This window comes from Siphateles boraxobius, unplaced genomic scaffold (genome assembly GCF_051911475.1).
Source record: "Siphateles boraxobius isolate OS27281-9 unplaced genomic scaffold, OSU_SipBor_1 33, whole genome shotgun sequence".
In the NCBI taxonomy this organism is placed as follows: domain Eukaryota; kingdom Metazoa; phylum Chordata; class Actinopteri; order Cypriniformes; family Leuciscidae; genus Siphateles; species Siphateles boraxobius.
This window is the reverse complement of record NW_027508953.1, coordinates 1,634,181-1,656,150: the sequence shown is the minus strand read 5'-3', so window position 1 is coordinate 1,656,150 and position 21,970 is coordinate 1,634,181. Positions and strand designations below refer to the sequence as shown.

The following is a 21,970-nucleotide window of genomic DNA, read 5'->3' as shown; positions in this document are numbered from 1 at the left end:
GTTATGGGTAGGTTTAGGTTTGGGGTAGGGTACGGTTATGACGCCTTGGGATCTGCGTCTCATATTCACGCTAAACGATGCCATGCGCGTTGGATTTAGACGAGCGTCACCTGTATGACGCCTTGGGTTCTGCGTCTCATATTGATGCTATAGGATGCCATGTGCGTAAGATTTCAACGAAATGTACAAAGCGTCACATGTATGACGCCAAAGGATGAGAACGGGCTGTATTATACATTGTACATGTGTTTACCGTACACGATTATTCTGCTGAATAGATCATTTTTGCAAGTGCATAACTACCAACAGAACTGCATTTATCAGATTAAGAAGTTTACAAGGCCTTTCACGTCAACAAGACAAGATATGAGAAGAATTTTCTGCCTTAAATGTTGAAAAACCTATTTATTTTTGCTATCCTAGATTAGTTGTATCGTATTATTTCCATTTAGCATTATTTCCCCTCTCTCAATTATGTGTTTCACAACCTCTTTAGAAAACACATGCAACATTACGTTATGTGGATTCAGGGTCAAAATACACAAACTGATCACATTTCACAATACAACAAAGAAAGCTTGTTGAGCTCAAGAGTTCATTAGCTTTGCTACGACACACGTCCATTTAGCTCATCAGGATGAGTTTATCACAGAAATGCATTTCAGGGCCTGCTGGTGTTCGTTACATTGTAAAACGGGCTTGATGTGAACTGGCACGCTGTACAGGAATGCAATCTTCCTGTGCGCTGCCAGCGATTCAGTTACTGCTATGGGACAGGAGCATTAGCTTATGCAACATATACGGATACCTCAGTACTTGAACAGGCCATGCTAATCCATTAACACATCGCAAGCCATTCCAGTTTACTGGCTTTCCCATTCTTTTCTTTCCTGAAAGATCTGGCAACCATTGGTCTCAAATTTATAGATAAATGCATAAAACCAGCAAAAAGTGGTTTGCTAGTCATAGCTGGCTATAAAACTGGTCAGTCAGGTTTGAAGGTTTTTTTAGAGGTTTTGGCCACTTGTCAGCTGGTCGAGCTGCGAGATCAAATAACTGACCAGCTAAACCAGCAAAGCACTTTTTCAGCAGGCAAAAAAAACTGACCACTTTTCTCTTACAAAAAGCACCTGGGTTTGGATTGCATTCAATCAAACTGCATTCAAACCAAAAGGATGTACCATGTTTTTGAAGCATAATTTAGAATTCAATAAAATCTTTCTAAAATTTTGATTTGCTGCTCAAGAAACATTTCTTCTTAAGTATTAATTTCTTGGTATATACGTAAACAATTTCCACAAAAATATGTAGCAGCACAACTGTTTTCAACATTGATAATAATCAGAAATGTTTCTTGAGCAGCAAATCATCATATTAGAATGATTTCTGAAGGATCATGTGACACTGAAGACTGGAGTAATGATGCTGAAAATTCAGCTTTTCATTATAGGAATAAATTACATTTTAATATATATTCAAATAGAGAGCAGTTATTGTGAATTATAAAAAAAATTCACAATATTACTGCATTTTACTGTTTTTTTGTCATTAAATAAATGCAGCCATGTTGAGAATATAAGAGACCTTTCAAAAACATTTAAAAATATTCCAAACTTTTGACTGAGAGCAAACACTTAATCATAAACTAATGCATTTTTTGAGTGAAAGGGATCATATTTTTGTTAGTGCTGAATCAGAAAGAACCATCTGGAAACTAGCCAGGTCATCATGCTCTTTTGAGAAACTCCCTGCCAGTTCCTGTGGTTCCTGTGGTGTTGTGTAGGCTGGCTGTGCCCTCCACTGGCTGATCCGCCTTACTGAGCCCACTGGTGGCCCAAAAGGATGATGAGACATGCCATAAATAAAGACCTTTTTATCTTAATCTTTGGCATCAACAGCCAATGTACAGTACATATTCATTAGCATTTCTGCATTTTAATGCTTGAAGACTGCAGATCTGATCTGAATATGAATTATGAATCAAAAAATGTGTCAGGACTCACCTGTGGTTTCATTCTTCAGAGCGAGTCGTTTGAATGGCAGGGGTTGGGGTTAGACATCAAGTCCTGCCCCTTAACAAGATGGGGGGCTGGAAGGGTATAAAATGTATTTTGGTGCCCAGTCAAGCATAAGGAAGTCAAAAGCACGTTTGCTGGTTGCTTTATGTCTGCTGCACAGTTTCCCACATAAACCTGTGCTAAAGATGCTGTCACGGTAAGTCAATGGCGTTTGATTTATAAGACCCGGTCTGACTCTTAAATTGACTTCATTGGTTATAGTGGAACAATTGATAGCTAATTAATCTATATAGCAGAGAGGAGCTGTGGATTTTTTTTATTAAGATGCTTGTATGAGGACATTCATGCTTTAATCTAAAGTGACTTTAAATTTAAGGTATATGGATCAATTCTCACGTTCCCTTGGAATCAAACCCATGACCTTGGTGTTGCAAGCACAACAAAAGCATGCTTTATGTAGAATTTTGTATTTAATAATTTTGCATTTCAACGAAATTTGCATAAGACTTGTATCTGGTTATAGTTTAGTCTGTGTTATTTTGATGTTGGGAGTCTCATTAAGTGATATACTGTCCAATTACAGCTGTGCTTTCTAATTACAATACTTTAGTATACGAATATGTATCTTGTTGTAAACTCAGTGCCAAGTATTGCTTTTAAGCCGTACTTGTATTAAAAAAAAAACAAGCACTGACTTTACTTTCCAAGTTAAAATAATATTAAAAGCATACATTTCTCAAGAGACTTTCTGTTTTTGAGAATATGCATTGATAAATTGCATGCTATATACCCTAAACAGCATCTAACTTATTTGTGGGGGGGTCATTTTGCTTCACGTTTGCTCATTCTGGACTCTTATCGTTTTGCTTTCACAGAAATCTTGTAATTGCTTCAGTGGCTGTTGTGTTTCTGGCGTCCACCATATCAACGGCTCCTGTTGAAGGTACGAGCTCTTCTCCCAGAGGGCTTCATTTAATGACACACTCTTGTGTTTAGCATACAGCGGCCGCATGTATTTACACACTCGCCCACTCTCTCCGCACAGATAAGGAGCCCGAGGAGAATGACTTTGAGGCTGAAGAGGGTGAAGAAGAACTGTCTGAGGAGGAAGAGGGTAGGAGATGATGGTCTTTTAGATAGTAGAAGAATTAAAATGCACTTCTTCAGCATCCCGAGGAGAGCTGATCGTGCCACATCAAGAAGCTCATATTGTGGGCAATTTGATATGACATGATCCTGCAAAAGGACAAAATAACGTTCTATAAATAACGTTCATGATAAATAGTTTCTTGAATCGTTTTTTAAATACGTTAAGCTTCATAAACCCAATTTTTAACACCATTAAAGTCAGTAAAGCAACAGTTTCTAGGAGAAAATAAAAGAGCCTTTAACTGACAATAGATGAATGTGAATCCTAAAGTCAGTGGACTCGTGTTATATTCTGATAACAGTCAGCAGATCTGTGAGGGATTCAGGACAGAAAGAGGAGAAGGGCAAAACAAAGGAGCGGTTGTTATAAACTGTATCGATTTTCCCTTTTCTTTACAGATGATGATGACTCCAAAGGTCAGCATATGAAGGGTGGGTGACAAGTTCACAACTTACCACCATTGTGCAAAGCCTCAGTCATCTTTAATAATCACATAATGAGTCATAATTTGCTTTAAAAGTCAGTCTTTCTTAATGAGGCTGAGCTATTATACATTTGGGGTTCTGCCATAATTACATCAAAAATTACACTTACAAAAAAGTACAATGGTATTATTTCTTGTATATAATGTGCTTTTGGACTAGTTGTCAATCATTACGATTTTAAAGTACCATGATACTGATATAAATATACAGTATCATGGAATAAATCAAAGTAGACATATGTTATGCACATGATAGCATGGTAAAACCATGTTGTTGTTTTTTGGATATGCTATTCTTTGAATAACTTGTGGTATCATGTTAATACCACGACAAAAATATATTGAAGTGAAATCATAGTACAGTGATGGTAATATTACCAAAATATGTAATATTTACATCGTATTTACAAAGTTTTTCCATTGGATTTCATTGGAATACGATAGTATAACCATCTGATACAACCAAGATACCACAGTACGTTTTGTAAGGTAATTAAGATACACTACCGTTTAAAAGTTCGGGGTCTGTAAGATTTTTTTAAAGAGACAAAAAATCCAAAAATACACTAAAAACAGTAATTTTGTGAAATATTACACTCTTAAATAACTGTTTATTTGAATATATTGTAAGATGTAATTTTCCAGTCTCCAGTGTCACAAAAAACTCCAGTCTACAGTTTCACATGATCCTTCAGAAATCATTCTGATATGATGATTTGATGCTCAAGAAACATTTCTGATTATTATCAATGTTGAAAACAGTTGCAAAACGTTTTCTTTGATGAATTCAAAGTTCAAAAGAACAGCATTTATTTGAAATAGAAATCTTACTGACCCCAAATATTCCAGTAGTATAAATTACAAATGTGAATAAAAAGATTTGGAGGTTTTAGGCGCAACGAAAAGAACTAAAATCATATCTAAAAAGTTCATAAAAGCCTATAAAAGCAACTTAAAATGTATATAACTGGTTTACACGAGATGCAAACCCCCGCATGTAAAAAGAGTGTTTTTGTTCTTCCAGACGGCCACCTGGCCCAAACTGATTGATTGACCTGTGAGAAATGATCTCTGGGAATCTTAAGAATATGTTTCTTGTTCCTCTTTCCCAAAGGAGCCGGATCGCAGCAGGCCACTGCAGCACCCAAAGGCTTGGGTAAGGTGAAGCTAATCCTCTTTAGAGCTGGAGGCAGAGAACACTGAACCTCTCAGCATTGGAAAATAGTTCACTGGGTGCACACTACTCAGTAAGCAAAGCCAATCGGTACTTAATCTGGTTTAGGGATCAGGTATGTGGAGATTTTGCCACAGTGGCTGAACGGCATTGCTCCATTTATTAATGAATGTGGACAGATAAAACACCATCAGCCGCATCAGGTGCACGGGCCCGTGGAAAACACAGGCCTAGCGCAGTGAGAGGGCATGTTTGTGGGACTGATGTTTCGGGGCCTTGTTTAGACTGAAAGGCTGTTTTTCTCCAAGGTATGACTCCTGGCAGCGGCGTCTCGGGCGAATCCCCAAATGGTAAGGAAAGTCTACTCGATAACGCAAAAACAAGTTCTTTAAAACCTGTTCGGAGTGCATTAGCCTCTCATGGCCTCTGGTGAAAGGTGAATTTGTTGGAAGTTCAATGGCCACTTTTCAGGCCTCGCTTTTCTGTTCCTGAAGTCCAATACATCTTTTGACAAAAACCTTTGCTCTTGTTTCCCAGGTCAGAAACTTAATGGTGGCGCTCAAACTGGCCAAGTCTGTAAGTGTGAACCTGATCTATCGGGGGCAAAACTTTCACACAAGCCCTAACGTTACTTTAGAAGAGCAACACAGACTGACGCTGTGTAGAAAACACCCCAGCCATAGAAACATGTTACGCTCTTTACATTATGAAACCGCTATTTCTGAACATTCGATTTGTTTAAAAAAAGTTTTTTCTTGGTTATGCGAACCATATGCGTTTTGCAAACATTATGGGAATGTTACTTTTGAATGTTCTCTAAACATTTAAAAATCAGAAGTTTCATGAATGATGTATAGATAATGTAGACCAGATGACTTTAAACAAACATTGTATTAATGTTACTGGAAGAATGTTCGTTCATAAATAACTTTGTGGTACTATTGTGAGTATTCATGGTCCATATTTACTGTGGTCTTTCTAGTCCTCATGACCTCGTGTTGTTTTATATAAAGAAACTATTTTGTTTTTATCCATTGCTATGCAATGTGCTAAAAATGACAGCAAGGTTGACTTTAATATCTTCTCTTTCATGTCCAATAAGAAAGTAAAATAGTGTTTTTTGTCATTACAGCATCAAGCAGCACATCCGCAGCTTCAGATGGAGCAAATGGTAACCAGCATTTCAGTCAGAAGAATAATGTTTTGTTGTTCATTTTCACTACTTGTCATTGCATTACTGAAGACTTTTTAAGATGGACGACAGTGTTTCATTACTGTAGAAAGAATGTCCTCTCAGTAATGCGTATGTGTGGGTTACAGGAAGTAACGGTAGAGATGGTTACTCTCGTCCACCTGGATCAAGTTCTCATGGTACGGTATTCGCCTGCGGTAAACATGCTTTCCTTTGTATTTAACCCTAACAAGTTTTACTAATCACCGTATTTATTTCACTTACAGGTGCAAGTTACGATGGACAAGAGGGGTCCAAATCAGAGATAGTTCCTTCAGGTACCCGATCACTCATTTTGGCCTGAAAAACAAATAAAATTACACATTCATATGGTATTGCATAAATACTAACAATACTTTATTATTTAATAAATGCCATATTATGCACTATATTCAATACAAATATTACATTTTATATAATAAAAGTGTATATAATATAATTACACAATTAATATACACTACTGCTCAAAAGTTTGAGGTCAAGACATTTATGTATTTAAAAGAAGACTTTTATGCTCATTAAAGCTCCATTTATTTGATAAAAATACAGTAAAATACAGTAATATTGTGAAATACATTAATGCAATTTAGAATAATTGTTTTCTATGTGAATATATAGTAAAATTTAATTAAATCCTGCGATCAAAGCTGAATTTTCAGAAAGAATTTTAGAAAGTTCAAAAGAACACCATTTATTTGAACTCTTTTGTAACATTATCAATGCCTTTACCGTCACTTTTGTCATCCTTTCTAAATAAAAGTATTCATTTCTTTCAAAAAATAAAAATCGTACCAACCTCAAGCTTTTGAACAGAAGTGTATAACATGGGAAACTGTTCTCAGGTGTAGGACCTGGAGGAACGGGTGCTAATGGAGGTTCAGGATCAAAAGTCCCTGGTAATTATATTCAGAAACCTTTAAATAACTGTTAAAAATAGGTTATTTCAAAGAATTTAGAAACTTAGAGCTGTAGAGAAGCCTAATAAATTGAATGCGTTTTAGGCACAGACGGGGGAGTCCATTCAGTGTCCATTTCTGTTGGTAAGAGATCGATCTGTTTGTATTGGCAATCAGGTTTTATATTGTACTTGATCATTTGTTTATATTATGCACACCAAATCATAATTATCCAAAGGCCAAATAACATTGGAATATTCTCTAAAACTTTACTTGAAGCCTTTATATATAATGCATGATTTAAGCATTTTTAATGCATTAATTATGCCTTGTAATGCACATTGTGTGATCCGTGTGATCTCATGAATTGTAACCACAAAGTGAAATTCATTAAAACACATGAGAATCAACCAATTTCAGATGTAACAAGGAATCTGCGGATATTATAATCCATTTTCACTTTTTTTACATTTGTATAATGCATTATAATGCATAAATTAACCTTTAATGAATATTCTAGTGCATGAAAAAGTGGGGGTTCATCTTTTTACGCACCGCATAATGTGATATCTTTGTCAATCTCACAGTGCCATCAGGTCAAGGGTCATCAGGCCACATAGCAGCAGGTCATGGGTCAACAATGTCATCCAGCCACACGTTTGGTCGACCGTCAGCAGGGCAGACGTCAGGTGGGGTGGCTGTCGTTTCCTCCGAGGTCCATTCACAGCCTGCAGGTATTTAGATCAAAACGATCAAATCTAAGACTTACATGGTGACCTCCTCATGAAAGAGCACATATTATGCTTTTTTACATTTTCAACCTTCTTTAGTGTGTAATGTTGCTGTTACAAAGCACAAAGTCCCTCCAGCGGGAGTTATTCTCTATATCAGTGTCACTGTTTATAAACTCCCTGAAACACCTCCATTTTAGTCTTAAGTTTTCTTCCGGGAACGAACACGTCACAATATTCCTCATTTAAATAATTCCCGCCCATGACATACGCAAAATAAAGGTGTGGGCCTGATTGAGTTAGCTAGTAGTGTGTTAAAACTCACAGTTATGGTAAGGGGCAGGGCATTTACCAAACACGCTCAAAGCGTTTGACCAATCACAACACACCGATTCAGCCGACCAATCAGAGCACATTGTGCTTTTCAATAGGAGGAACTTCATAAGTTCATAGAGACAGGAACTAAACAGAGTGTTACTGACAGACTGGGAAGAGAGGGGCTGCAATAAATTACACAAATAATGTGTTTTTGAACATTCAAGCATGAAAACCTATTCTAGTTGACCCCAAAAATTTGGCCTCTTTAAAATGACATAAGCAAAAGTTATAATAATGCTCTTTGCATGTGTTCAGGGTCAGAGGGATTCGCTCCACAATATGAAAATGGTAAGTGTATAACAGGATCTCTCTATTGTATATCATGGAGGTCATTTCTTACTTCTTAAATGCTGTACACACTTATACGAGAACAGATCTTGTCTTCTTGCATCAGGGGAAACAGCTCATGATGGATCTCAAATCGAGTCTCCAGGTGAAAAACGTCACAGTTTACATACACCGTTTACCTGAGGAAAACCAATGTTTTTTGGTAAATGATAACTGATGATATACTGTATCCTTTTTGTCTTGTAAATTCAGAAATCCCAGAGATAGAATCTAACGGTGAGTATTATTTTGTGTTATAATAATAAACAATATTGAGCACCATATTAATCAGAACGAGCGATTCAGTCACGTTAATCGGGTTCCTCTCACAGGTAACGGGCACAAACATCTCCTGAATGGAGGAGAAACAGGATTCACAGGTGAGGAAACCATGTTTTTTATGGACTGACATTTCAAACAACATGAAACAGATAATAAAAATAACAATATCTTTGCTGTTTTTGATGCAGGTTTGGATCATTTCATGCCAGGCACATCTCAGATACAAGGAACAGGTATAAAAACATGATTTAAAACCTGAACATGGAAGAACCATTCATTCTCAAGATACAGATTACACACTGTTTTCAATTGAGACTTCAATTCTCACATGTGCTTCTTTTGTTTTGCGTACATCTCAGGTGGTTTTGATTCATTGGGCACAAGCCCCCATCTGGAAATAACAGGTAAACATCAGTTCAACTCTTCAGGCCTACAAAAACAAATTTTATTTAGTCAAAATTTAGTTACCGAGTTGAATCTATCAGTCAGTCAATAATGCGAGCATCAGAACATACTGAATATATATATTTTCATTGCAGGCATAATAGACCAATCAAGCCATGACATCCTTGTTGGCTTAATGGGTGAGCATTCCTTCATTCTCATTAATAGTGGAGGGAATATTGAGTGTTGTTTCTCAGTTTGGACTCAGAGTGTCTCCCTCTACAGGTGGAATAGGAGAGAGCTTTGGTCCAGACACCCAAACAGACGGTCTAGGTACGCTTTTAGACCTCTTAGACACTCCTCCAGACGTTCCTCCCACATGCCTAGTAACTGACGCTGTCTCAACAGATCACATGGGACTCGCATTTCAGGTGGATTCGGCAGGTAAGCGTCCACTTCACGTTGTCCATTTTTCACTTAACCAGAGAGGCTTGATGTTTATGGCTTTTGGGCTGCGGACACCAGAATTGCTTTCTGCTGATCTCATCGGCCTCGTAATAAACAGGACGTCCCGCGCTAGTTAAATTTACATGATTTACATTTATGCCCATGCTGTGAAACGGCTCACATACGGCGCTGAGAGTCTTCCTCCAATCCGTCCAGCTGTCACGCTGTACTAATTATGGGCTGTGTTGACAGAATAAACCAGCCAGTTTCTGTTCTCTACCTAATAATTTACTGAAAGATGACTGGTGTGAATCAAAGCTGTCTTTTCTCTCTCACTCGTTCTCCGTTCCAGCCGCTGGCCTGAGTCCAGGGCACCCGTCCAGTGGCGGCCCGGTTCTAGACGCTCCTCCAGGTAATGGCTGCTGGCTGCCGCTCTGGCCTCCTTTAGGTCCTGTAAATTCTTTTACCCCAGTAGCCATGAGATTATCCCAGCACACGTCTAATAAACTCTGTCAGGCTTACAGTCTTGACACGGGCTCCAAAGGGGTGTAATGACAACTTTCAGAGACGTTTTTAGTGTCACGAGAGGTCACTGGGGTTTCATGCATCAGTATGGATTACACAGACTGATCACTGAAATCATAACTCAACTTACTGAATGAGTCTAGGAGAGTAGATGATAGATAGATAGATAGATAGATAGATAGATAGATAGATAGATAGATAGATAGATAGATAGATAGATAGATAGATAGATAGATAGATAGATAAAAAAGGATAGATAGGTTAGACAGATAAGATAGGTAGGATTAAAGGGATAGTTCACCCAAAAATGTAAATTCTGTCAGTATTTACTCGCCCTCATGTTGTTATTAAAGACATCGTTAAAATAGTCCAAGTGACTACAGTGGCTCAATCTTAAGTTTATCAAGCGACGAGAATACTTTTTGTGCGCAAAAACAAACAAAAATAACGACTTTATTTCAACTATTCATTTCCTTCTCTGTGGGCCTCGAGTCAGTTCACTAGTGTAACAGCGCAGCGCTTCTGTGTTGTACGTAACACGCATCACACACATGACCAGCGTCGGCCAATAGTGAGTCTACGTGTGACGCAGAAACACTTACGCTGTTACACTAGTGAACTCACTCGAGGCCCACAGAGAAGGAAATGAATAGTTGAAATAAAGTCGTTATTTTTGTTATTTTTTGCGCACAAAAAGTATTCTCGTCGCTTGATAAACTTAAGATTGAGCCACTGTAGTCACTTGGACTATTTTAACGAGTTCTTTAATAACTTTTCGGGGCCGGCAAGTTTCAATCCCTTAGAAGCCTATGGAGGAGTGATCCAGCTCTCAGATTTAATCCAAAAATATCTTCATTTTTGTTGAACGAAGGTCTTGCAGGGCTGGAACAACATGAGAGAGAGTAATTACTGACCGAATTTTCATTTTTGGGTGAACTATCACTTTAATAATAGGCACTTAGAAGATTAGATAGATGACAGACAAACAAATATATAGACAGGCAGCTGTGTGCTCTGACTTTATAGAAAATGCTATAAATCATTAAACCAAATAGTGTGAATAAAAGCAAAATCATCTTTAAATAGTCACGTCAACATGTCTAGTAAACCAATAATTGACCTAGCTAACCGTCTCCTGTTGTGTATATCAGACTCTGCGGGGCCAGATTATGTATCGGCTGACAGTGGGAACGGTGATTATACCCACTCAATCAGTAAGTCAAGTATTTGTCTGTTAACTAGCATTAGATACACAGTATGTTAACAGACAGGGCCGTAGCTGGGGTATCCGGGCCCCAGTGCAGGTCAATATGTGGTTAAATAATCACTTGTGTCTTCAGGCACGTCTGATAATGGAGCCCAATCAAAATCACCGCCCGACACAACAGGTAATCTGATGTTGAACAACACTCCTGCATGGTTCGGTGAAGAGCAACTTGAAACACTAAAACAGAAACCCCCGGTTTCACAGACGAGGTTTAAGTCTAGTCTCAGACTAAAATGCATGTTTGAGCTGTTTTAACTGAAAGCAACTTGCACTGATTTATCTTCAAATATGTCAGTGCTATTGTTTTGTCTCAAGATGCACACCAGTAATGTTTTTTTCTAAGGCACATTTATAAAAGCGACTTAAATCTCCTGATTAAACTAAGGCCTAATCCTGGATGACTCTAAGCCCTGTCTGTGAATCCAGGCCAACGTGTGTCGAATCTAAAATCAGTCTGATTTTTACAGATTCATCAGTAGTGTTTGACACAATGTCACATCCGGGTCATTCCTTCATAGACTATTCAGGTACGATACAATAAGGTCTTTATGCATAACTAACATAACTTAAACCAACTATAAGCAAAATATTACAGCATTTATTCAACTTCGTCAATGTTAGTTAACAAAATGCAATAGTTCATGTTAGTAGTGCAATAACTAATGTTAACAGATACAACTTTGATTTTAAAAATGTATTAGCAAATGTTGAAATGAATTTAAACTAGCAATGAACAATACTTATACAACATTTATTAATCTTATTAATATTAAATGAAGTAGGTAACTAATGTTAATAAAAAGGAACCTTATTGTAAATTGTATTTTCAATATAAAAAGAAAACATTAGCAGATATGAGACATGATATTCATGTGTCGTCTTGTTCTCCTCAGAAGGGGCAGATCATAATGCTGCAGATTCACCCGATACCAACGGTAAGCTCGTGTCAACATGTCAACTCACCTTTACTTTCTGGAAAATTAATGCTACTTTTGCATGGTTTCCAGCTGGTTTAGATGGTTGACATTAACAACCTGGTTTTTCTAGCAGGAATGTGATCATACAGTATAATTTTGACACATCATTCATTACTGCATTACAGGAAATGGAAATGGCCGGCACAAACCTGTGGTAGACATACAGAAAGGTACGTATGCTATTCATATCTCTATAAAAGCATATAAAACATCTAAAAGAGAGAGAACTGCAGAGTGTGTCTGGATTCGTTCACAGGTGACCCTCCAGCCGTTCATCTCGACATCAGTATGTGTCTAGCAATAAAACACACAAATAATCAACACACAATCAAAACATCATGTTATTGACAGAGTAATATCCTGGAATCAATGTGAATGTTTCCCAACAGGCGGAACAGGCCTTCATGACGCTGCGACGGAGATGCATCACACAGCTGGTACTATATCAGCCGGCTCCATGACATCACTCAAACTCTATTGATTTGTTAGCCATAATTCAATTTTTATGCGTCTTCTCTTGGCTAGTCGGTCTATAACCAGTGGGGTTGCGCGGGTTTACCAAATGCTTGTGCTCAACACGGAAAATATTTCTCACGGCAGGTTTAAAGCCGCCAGGAAATCCCAATCAAAGATTTGTGGCTTTTGTCTGTATGCCTAACACTAACACTATCTATATGCTAGTTAAATATTAAAGTTGACTAAATTAGTTAATATACACATTTAAAATGTAACAATCATGGATCATTTGATGTAACTTAAGCATATTATAGCTATTTAAAAAAGGACATTCTTTTTTATATGTTGAGTGCAAAACTATGCTACAACACTTTAATATAGCCAATATTTAATCTAAACAAATTTTGTAACAAACTATTTCATCCATACACAAATGTTAATGAACAAATGAAGTCAAGACCCTACAGGCAAAACCATTGTTTTTTCATGCACTGGTCAATTTTGAGATTTTCCTTTTATGACATGTCTTCTTTTTTAATTATTAACATTTTATTCCTATTATGGTAATTTTTTTATGGCTGTTGACAGTATTACCTGATTTATGAAGGGATAAAAAGAGAGATTCTCAGTAAAAATCTTGAACTCTGATGTCAACAAAATGACACAAGAATTAAAAAATTGCCATTATCCAATGTTCATATTTCTGTTAATGGATGGAAATTAGTGCACACTTAATTAGATAAAGCCTCATTTGCATATTTTAAACAACATTTCAGAAAACAAAACCGTTGTCTTAATTGTCTTAAAGGAACACGCTGACTTTTGGGGACTTTAGGTTATTCACCGTATCCCCCAGAGTTAGATAAGTCCATACATACCTTTTTCATCTCCGTGCGTGCTGTAACTCTGTTTGACGCACCCACTGCTAGCCTAGCTTAGCACAAAGACTGGATGTAAATGGCTACAGCTAGCAATCTAATCCCAATAAGTGACTAAATAATGCAAACATTTTCCTATTTACAGTTGTGATAGTCACAGAGTGTACAAATTACAAGGTCATATGAGAGACAGACATATTTTAACCGTATAAATACTGGGAACTATATTCTCAAAAGGCAAAGCACTGCTACTTGGGCGGAGTGATAACCGCAGCACCTGAGACGCGCCGTTGTTTCTTCCGTCAACAAAACCAACGTGACTAAAGGCCTCATTATGATTCTGCGTCAACTCCACGGCGTAGCTACGCCGTCACTCCTACGGCGTCGTGGCCGTTTTATGGTTCTGCGTCAGGTTGAGTTGCATCGCGGTGCATCTGACCAATCACAGCCCTTGTGGTCTGCGTCGCCACGCCGCGTAGTTACAATTTTTTTGGAGGTGCACGTCGAACTACGGCGTAGGGGTTCGCGACGACGCAGAGGGGTCTGCGGAGGTACGCCGTCGATTCGACGCAGAAGCATAAAACAGGCTTAATTAGCTAGTAGCGGTGAATGGTGATCATGGCTGATTTTGAGGAAGTGTCAGATGATTTTTACTTGGTATCAAACCAAGATCCAGAACCATACCGTTGAGCCACAATACACAGACCAGGAATTACAAACTTTGGTAGCTGATAGACAAGTCATCTAAAAACATAACGGAACACTTAGCGCAGCCGCAGGTGATCTACTTTGTCCCGTCTGTGCTATCGATGGGATGGCTGTATCCTTCAGCACACGTTTCATGGTCCATGTGGCAAATTCCATTTTTTCAAAATAGTCGTCCTCAGTGAAATGTACTGAGCAAACACGATGGTCCTTGATGATCTCTTCAGGTGTGTTTGGATCAATATCCAGAGCAAGTAAGTTAGCCATTGATTCGTTTTTGGTTGGAATTCTATGAAACATCATGGTATTACCTGGTCTCTCCTGTTTATTGTCGCAGCTCTTTACAATACAGCGAACACCCATGATTGTAAACTATGCTTTTACTATCTAGTTATTGCTCACTCTATTACTCCAAATCTGAACGAACTCTCTGCTCCTCACCACGGTGCGTCTCAGGTGGTGCGGTTATCACTCCGCCCAAGTAGCAGTGCTTCGCCTTCTGAGAATATAGTTCCCAGTATTTATACGGTTAAAAGATGTCTGTGTCTCATATGACGTTGTTATTTGTACACTCTGTGACTATACAAATCACAACATGTAAATAGGAAAATGTTTGCGTTATTTTGTCATTTATTGGGATTAGCATGCTAGCTGTATCCATTTACATCCAGTCTTTGTGCTAAGCTAGGCTAGCAGTGGGTGCGTCAAACAGTTACAGCACGCACGGAGATGAAAAAGGTATGTGTGGACTTATCTAACTCTGGGTGATACGGTGAATAACCTAAAGTCCCAAAAAGTCGGCGTGCTCCTTTAACTGTGATTACTGGGGACGTATGGTGATACAAATGTTCTCCCTAATAACCTGTGGTGTCTTCCCTTAAATTAATTGTGCCAAAACCGAGTGAGTTGTTCCAAAAAGAAGGCAGCAATTTTGTTTTATAACTATATATATATATATATGTAACGTTATATGTATAATTTCAATGAATACTGGATAGTATTTATAAATTAGTTTAATCTCATTAGGTTTGCGTCATTAGTTTAGCATCATGCTAACACCAAACTCGTAAGGTGAATTGTGAGAGTCTTACGAAAGATATTTTATTCTAGTCAGCAGCGGTTGATCTAGACAGCAATGCAGCTCTCTAGGTTTTGGAGCAGAGCTAATGTAATAATAACTTACTTGTTTGTACAGGAGACCAGCATGCCGTCAGCTCACATCCAGATGCAGGTCAGTAACATCACAGAAATCTGTAGCACTTTGGGCAAATATGAATCTAGTTAGGACTTTTAGAAATAATATTTTTCTAATTTTCAGTTGGCGCACTTGATCTAGTTGATCACACGCTGAGCCCTTATGCTGACACGACTGGTAAGAAAACAATAACATCCTTATTAATATGTTTAATGTATCATAAAAAAAAGTCAAAATTATGTCATACAGTGATTATGAAATTAAAATTTTAAATTATGACATAAAAAGTAAAATTTGACATTTATTGTCAAAAATATGACATAGACCTACTAGGTTATGAGATAAAAAGTCGAAATTAAGATAAAAGACAAAATTATTTATGACAGTTATTATTAAGTCAAAATTATGACAAATCGAAATGATGACATACTAAATCATAATTATTACATCAAAAAGTAAAAATTATGACATTCTAAGTCACAAATTATGAGATAAAAAAGTAAAAAATTATGACATACTAAGTTATAATTTTGACAGCCTACTAGATCAAAATGATGAAATACTAAGATATGATTGTGAGAAAGTCGATAATATGAGAATATGTCAATATTATGAGATAAGAAGCCAAATTTATGACATACTAAGTAAATTATGACTAAGTTGAAATTATGATTTAAGAGGTTATGACTAATAATAATGACAACTTTTTAAGTCAGAATTTCAACTTTTTAATTAATAATTTCGACTTTAATCTTATTTGACTAAGTCATAATAATAAGCATACTTATGCTGCAGAAAGGGGCTTCCACAGACTGTTGTACGATTCTTTTTAAAGTATTTTTATGTAAAGCACTTTAAATTTTCATTGTGTATGAAATATGCTATATAAATAAACTTTGTCTTGCCTTCTCAAAGGACGTGAGGGTGTTACCGGTGGAAGTGCGCAGACAGATATGGCAGGTATTATCTTTGAATAAATCCACCGTGAGTGATTGTAAAGCAGCATCGGTGTGTAATAACGGAGCTGTCGCTGTGATCAGGTGTGGCGGGAGATCCGATGACTGAAGGACAGGCTCAAACAGATGTGACGGGTGAGTAAACAACATGCAAACGAGTACTTTGAGTAGTAAATTTTTCCAACATGCTTTTTCCTGTTATTCAGGGCAGGGACACCTAGCTGTGACTGACGGCATGCCGAATTACACAGGTAACCATCCAGTTTCCTCTGCTCATCCAGACACATGTCAGTCTATCAGGGCAGGGTTTCATGTGTAGTGTGTGTTTCTGAAAAGCAGATTCTGTTCATGCAACTGGGACTGGATTCACAGGTGAGTTACCTTTAGTTTAACACACACACACGCACGCACGCACGCACGCACGCACGCACGCACGCACGCACGCACGCACGCACGCACACACGCACACACACACACACACACACACACACACACACACACACACACAACAAGGGGGCAACTTCGCTGTTTTTGAAGTAATTAAACATTCAGTTTCATTTTAAGTTGAGAGAGACACTGCACAGACGCAGGTAATTCACACACACATATCTCTCTATCTTTCTCTCTGGATTTTTAATTCAGATAATGCTCTAATTCTTTCAAATACATTTAATCTTTCTGCACTAGCTATTTTTATGGCTGTGTCTGATTCAAAGCGGGCAGAATGCGAGATCTGATGAAAATAACCGTACTTCCGGTCAAATATTGCCCTGCAAACAATCAATAACAGTTTTAACTTGTCAATGCTGGTAAATGACCATGGTATAAGCGGGATTATCCACAGCTAACTGTGACTTAAACGATTTGAATGCACTCCGCATCAGGTGTTTCTGTGTCCTCACGTTGTACATTAAAATCGTTTAAGGCACTTACATACAGCAGGCATGTTAAATAGTGTATATGTAATTGGATTAACTCTGTATGATTTCTCTGGCATATCAATGTTCTTGTCAAACTTTCAGATGCCTCAGAGACACATAGTAGCATGGTTCAGACAGACTTACCAGGTAAATTACGTTTGAAAACATCTGTCTCATCAGGTGGACTGACTATCCAGGTAAGCTGCCCTTATAAAAAATATACCATGGTAAACATAGTTTCTGCAGAGAGTGACAGAAAGACACCGAAGGCCAGTTTGAAGGGAATTCCGTATGATTTTGCAGTGCAATAACAATGGTATTTTTGTGGAAACTATGATTACCATGGTCAGTTTTTGCAAGGGTTCGCTTACAAAGCAGAAATTGATTTAAAACATTATTAAAAAATCAAAATGAACCAAACCTTTCTTAAACTCAACTCCAGTCACAGGGGATCCATTCACAGGGGTTTCCTCACAGACAGACGCCATGGGCACAGGTGAGTGACACACAACTACAACACAAACTACAAGGAAAAAATATATTTGCAATTTTTCATTTTTTAACTACAGCTGAACCTCAAGGGACTCTTGGGAGTCCAATTAAGTTTATAACATATCTGCAAATTGCATATTATACACATTCATAACATTCATATTTTTAATCAACTAGGGTGCATTAAATCAGTGCATTAAATTGTATAATGTTACAAAGGATTTGTATTTCAAATGAATGCTGTTCTTTTGAACTTTCTATTCATAAAAAAACAAATCCTGAAAAAAAAATCCACACAATTATTAACCAGCAAAAAATGTTTTCAAGAATGATAACACCAATAATAATCAAGCGGCAAATCATATTAGAATGATTTCTGAAGGATCATGTGACACTGAAGAAAATTCAGCTTTGATCACAGGAATAAACTACATTTTGAAATATAGTTAAATAGAGAAAATTATTTTAAAATGTAATATTTCACAATATTTCTGTTTTTACTGAATTGTTGATATATATATATATATATATATATATATATATATATATATATATATATATATATATATATATATATATATATATACAGTGTATATATATACTGACTATCCAGGTAAGCTCCCCTTATGCAAATATACTAAAATATACCATGGTAAACATAGTATATACCATAAACATATTTATACAATAAATTATAAATGATTAAATCATATATATATTTTGTATAAAATAAGTTTATTTTAATATTTATTGTTTGCTTGGATCAATAACTCAACTGCGATAAAATATCTAGCCACACAAAAAATAGATTCTTCATGTCAAATGTGTTTGTAAATCACACTACATCTCTAAACCGGCTAAACTGCATGTTAACAGGGTGAATTCATCAAATCAGTTGTTTTGATCTGAGCATCTCCATATGTCACATGGTTTGTTCTCCTCTAACAGGCCAACCTGGTGCTACGGAACAGACACAGCCAGCTGGTAAGCTTCACATGAATTATGATTCATTCTGATGATCCGTATCTTGCTTTCACCTCCACAGCCATGCCAAAACTGTCATGGAAAACTATCGTCCAAAACCTTGTGAATAAATTGATGTCTGATGGAGACTGTGATGATGAACAGATGCTCAACAGCTCTTCTCTTTTCTCTGTTTTGCTTGTTCTGTCCAGTATCAGCAGGTGAACAGTACCACACATCTGGTCAGGGTCCTGAAGGTGGGTCTGAAACTCTCCACACACACCGTTTCATGCTGACACATCCATGAACTTCACATATTCAGCAGAAGCATAAAAAAACAAACGGTCCGAATCATCTCCGAAATATTATGTTTGAACCTTCATTATAATTGATACAGATGTTTGTTGATAGGGAATTGTTTTAAGGTACACTACTGTTCAAAAGTTTGGGATCAGGAAAATGTTTTTATTTAGCAAGGATGATCAAAATTGATCAAAAGTAACAGTAAATGTATTTTTAAAAGATTTCTAAAAGAAATGTCTGTTTCCACAAATATGAAGCCACGCAACTGTTTTCAACATTGATAATACTCAGAAATGTTTTTCAAACATCAAATCATCATATTGGAATGATTTCTGAAGGATCATGTGACACTGAAGACTGGAGTAATGATGCTGAAAATTCAGCTTTCATTATAGGAATACATTACATTTTAATATATATTCAAATAGAAAACAGTTGCAATACTTCACAATATTGCTGTTTTTACTCCATTTTTGATCACATAAATGCAGCCTTGGTGAGCATAAAATACTTCTTTTAAAAACATTAAAAAATCTTACCAACTCCAGTCTTTTGAACGCTGGTGTATATGGGACAGAAAGCACATAATATACACACCACTAGAGCAAACCGCTCTCTGTGCAATTCCGGTGCAAATAATTTATGCAAGAATAGGTTTACAGAGGATTTGCACTGATATCGTTGTCCTCGTGTTTCATGAAAGATGCTCAATGAGTTTGGACACCACACCAAAAGCTTAAAAGGATAGTTCATCCAAAAATGAAAATTCTGTCATTAAATACTCATCCTTATGTCGTTCTAAACCCGTAAAAAATGTCATCTTTAAAACACAATTGAATATATTTAAAAGAAATCTGAGAGATTTCTGTCCCTCCATTGACAGCGACGCAACTACCAGTTTGACACTTCAAAAAGTTCATAAAGATATCGTAAAACTAATCCATATGAATTGAGCGGTTAAGTCCAAACTTTCTGAAGAGACACGATCACTATATGATGAACAGATTGAAATTAGACTTTTATTTACATTTAAATATTATTTAATATTTCTTTCCGAAGAGAGTAACGAAAGTTTTACGGGTTTGTAACAACATGAGGGTGAGTAATTAAAGGGATAGTTCACCCAAAAATGTAAATTCTGTCAGTATTTACTCTCCCTCATGTTGTTCCAACCCCGTAAGACCTTCGTTCATCTTCAGAACACAAATTAAGATATTTTTGATTAAATCTGAGAGCTGGATCACTCCTCCATAGGCTTCTTCAGTGATTGAAACTTGTTCCCTGAAAAGTTATTAAAGAAATCGTTAAAATAGTCCAAGTGACTACAGTGGCTCAATCTTAAGTTTATCAAGCGACGAGAATACTTTTTGTGCGCAAAAACAAACAAAAATAACGACTTTATTTCAACTATTAATTTCCTTCTCTGTGGGCTCGAGTCAGTTCACTAGTGTAACAGCGCAGCGCTTCTGTGTTGTTTTTACTCACATTACCAGCATTACACCAGCATGTTTTTACCACATTACTCGCATTACTCACAAGACCAGCGTCGGCCAACGCTGAGCCTACGTGTGACGTAGCTCTACACAATTACACTACGCTAACTGACTCGAGGCCCACAGAGAAGGAAATGAATAGTTGAAATAAAGTCGTTATTTTTGTTTGTTTTTGCGCACAAAAAGTATTCTCGTCGCTTGATAAACTTAAGATTGAGCCACTGTAGTCACTTGGACTATTTTAACGATGTCTTTAATAACTTTTCGGGGCCGGCAAGTTTCAATCCCTTAGACGCCTATGGAGGAGGGATCCAGCTCTCAGATTTAATCACAAATATCTTCATTTGTGTTCTGTAGATGAACGAAAGTCTTACGGGTTTCTAACAACATTACGGTGAGTAATTATTGGCAGAATTTTCATTTTTGGGTGAATTATCCCTTTAAATCAAAACCTGCACAATTTTCAGCCAGTAAATGACTGTCCTGCTAGCTTGACCTCTGACCTCTGAACTGATCTCTGCGCTTTCTGAAAGGTGCAGAAAATGTGGAACTGGAAGATACCTGCTGACTTCCACATGAAGCCGCGAGTGAGGTTTCTGCGCTACAGATTTCAGTGTACGGACCCGTACGCCTGGCAGAGGAACCGTGAACCCGCCCGCTAGACTTTAGCTCTCCTTTGTGTGTGTGTCCGTTTGTTCTATTTTTGACTATTTAAACATTCAGAGGATACTGTAACTTAAATTTTTATTGTGCTGTTTATAAAAGTGCCCTGTAAGTATTTTATTCATTGGTGTGCAGAAACAAAAAACAAACTTTGAACGAGAAGTCACGATTTAGAACGTATTTTCAGATTAAATGCGCTGTGTAAATTTAATGAAAGTGTTTCCCCCCTATAATGTCGCTGATGTATTTTCTTGCCTAGATGTTTGAGCAATATTCTTTACAAATGTCACAAATTGTATATTGCTGAATGTATGTCATTTGAAGATAATCTTTACATTAAATTGAACATCTATTTTGAACATCAAATTCAAATATTTGTCATTTTACCTAAGAAACGCACAACTTTATGAAGTTGACTAACATGCCAGTTTGAAACAGCTGGTGGTCAAACCAAGGTGGTTTACCAACCAAACCGGGTTATCCAAGGTGGTCTACGAGGTCCAGCAGCTGAAAGTTAATCTAGATCAGCTAATGCTAAACCATAAACTACCAACTAAACCATAAACTACCAACTAAACCATAAACTACCAACTAGAAACCATGAAAAACCAGCTCCAATCAATAGCTGGTTTTAGCAGGATCTAGCAAGGCAAATAAAACTCAATCTACTTGCAA

General features: G+C 37.1%; 1 protein-coding gene across 6 annotated transcripts; it reads left to right on the top strand.

The window, feature by feature from the left end:
- The first annotated feature begins 2,134 nt into the window (after positions 1 to 2,134).
- On the top strand, positions 2,135 to 21,661 carry LOC143701533 (uncharacterized). Of its 6 annotated transcripts, none has more exons than XM_077194888.1 (41): positions 2,135 to 2,214; positions 2,894 to 2,961; positions 3,064 to 3,132; positions 3,567 to 3,599; positions 4,767 to 4,808; positions 5,135 to 5,176; positions 5,364 to 5,402; positions 5,959 to 5,997; positions 6,147 to 6,197; positions 6,285 to 6,335; positions 6,900 to 6,953; positions 7,059 to 7,097; positions 7,541 to 7,687; positions 8,318 to 8,350; positions 8,457 to 8,495; positions 8,603 to 8,626; positions 8,722 to 8,769; positions 8,860 to 8,904; positions 9,031 to 9,075; positions 9,211 to 9,255; positions 9,341 to 9,388; positions 9,464 to 9,499; positions 9,855 to 9,914; positions 11,179 to 11,241; positions 11,368 to 11,415; positions 11,762 to 11,821; positions 12,188 to 12,229; positions 12,397 to 12,441; positions 12,528 to 12,557; positions 12,661 to 12,708; positions 15,506 to 15,541; positions 15,629 to 15,682; positions 16,421 to 16,465; positions 16,546 to 16,596; positions 16,668 to 16,712; positions 16,801 to 16,833; positions 17,484 to 17,528; positions 17,824 to 17,877; positions 18,822 to 18,857; positions 19,049 to 19,093; positions 21,172 to 21,661. In XM_077194888.1, the coding sequence occupies exons 1-41, from the start codon at positions 2,204 to 2,206 to the stop codon at positions 21,198 to 21,200; spliced, it is 1,917 nt and encodes a 638-aa protein (XP_077051003.1). In that variant the 5' UTR covers positions 2,135 to 2,203; the 3' UTR covers positions 21,201 to 21,661. The 6 variants fall into 6 exon arrangements, with proteins under 6 accessions (XP_077051003.1, XP_077051000.1, XP_077050999.1 ...); XM_077194885.1 differs by having other exon boundaries at positions 21,166 to 21,661; XM_077194884.1 differs by having other exon boundaries at positions 16,798 to 16,833; positions 21,166 to 21,661.
- The last annotated feature ends 309 nt before the right edge of the window (positions 21,662 to 21,970 follow it).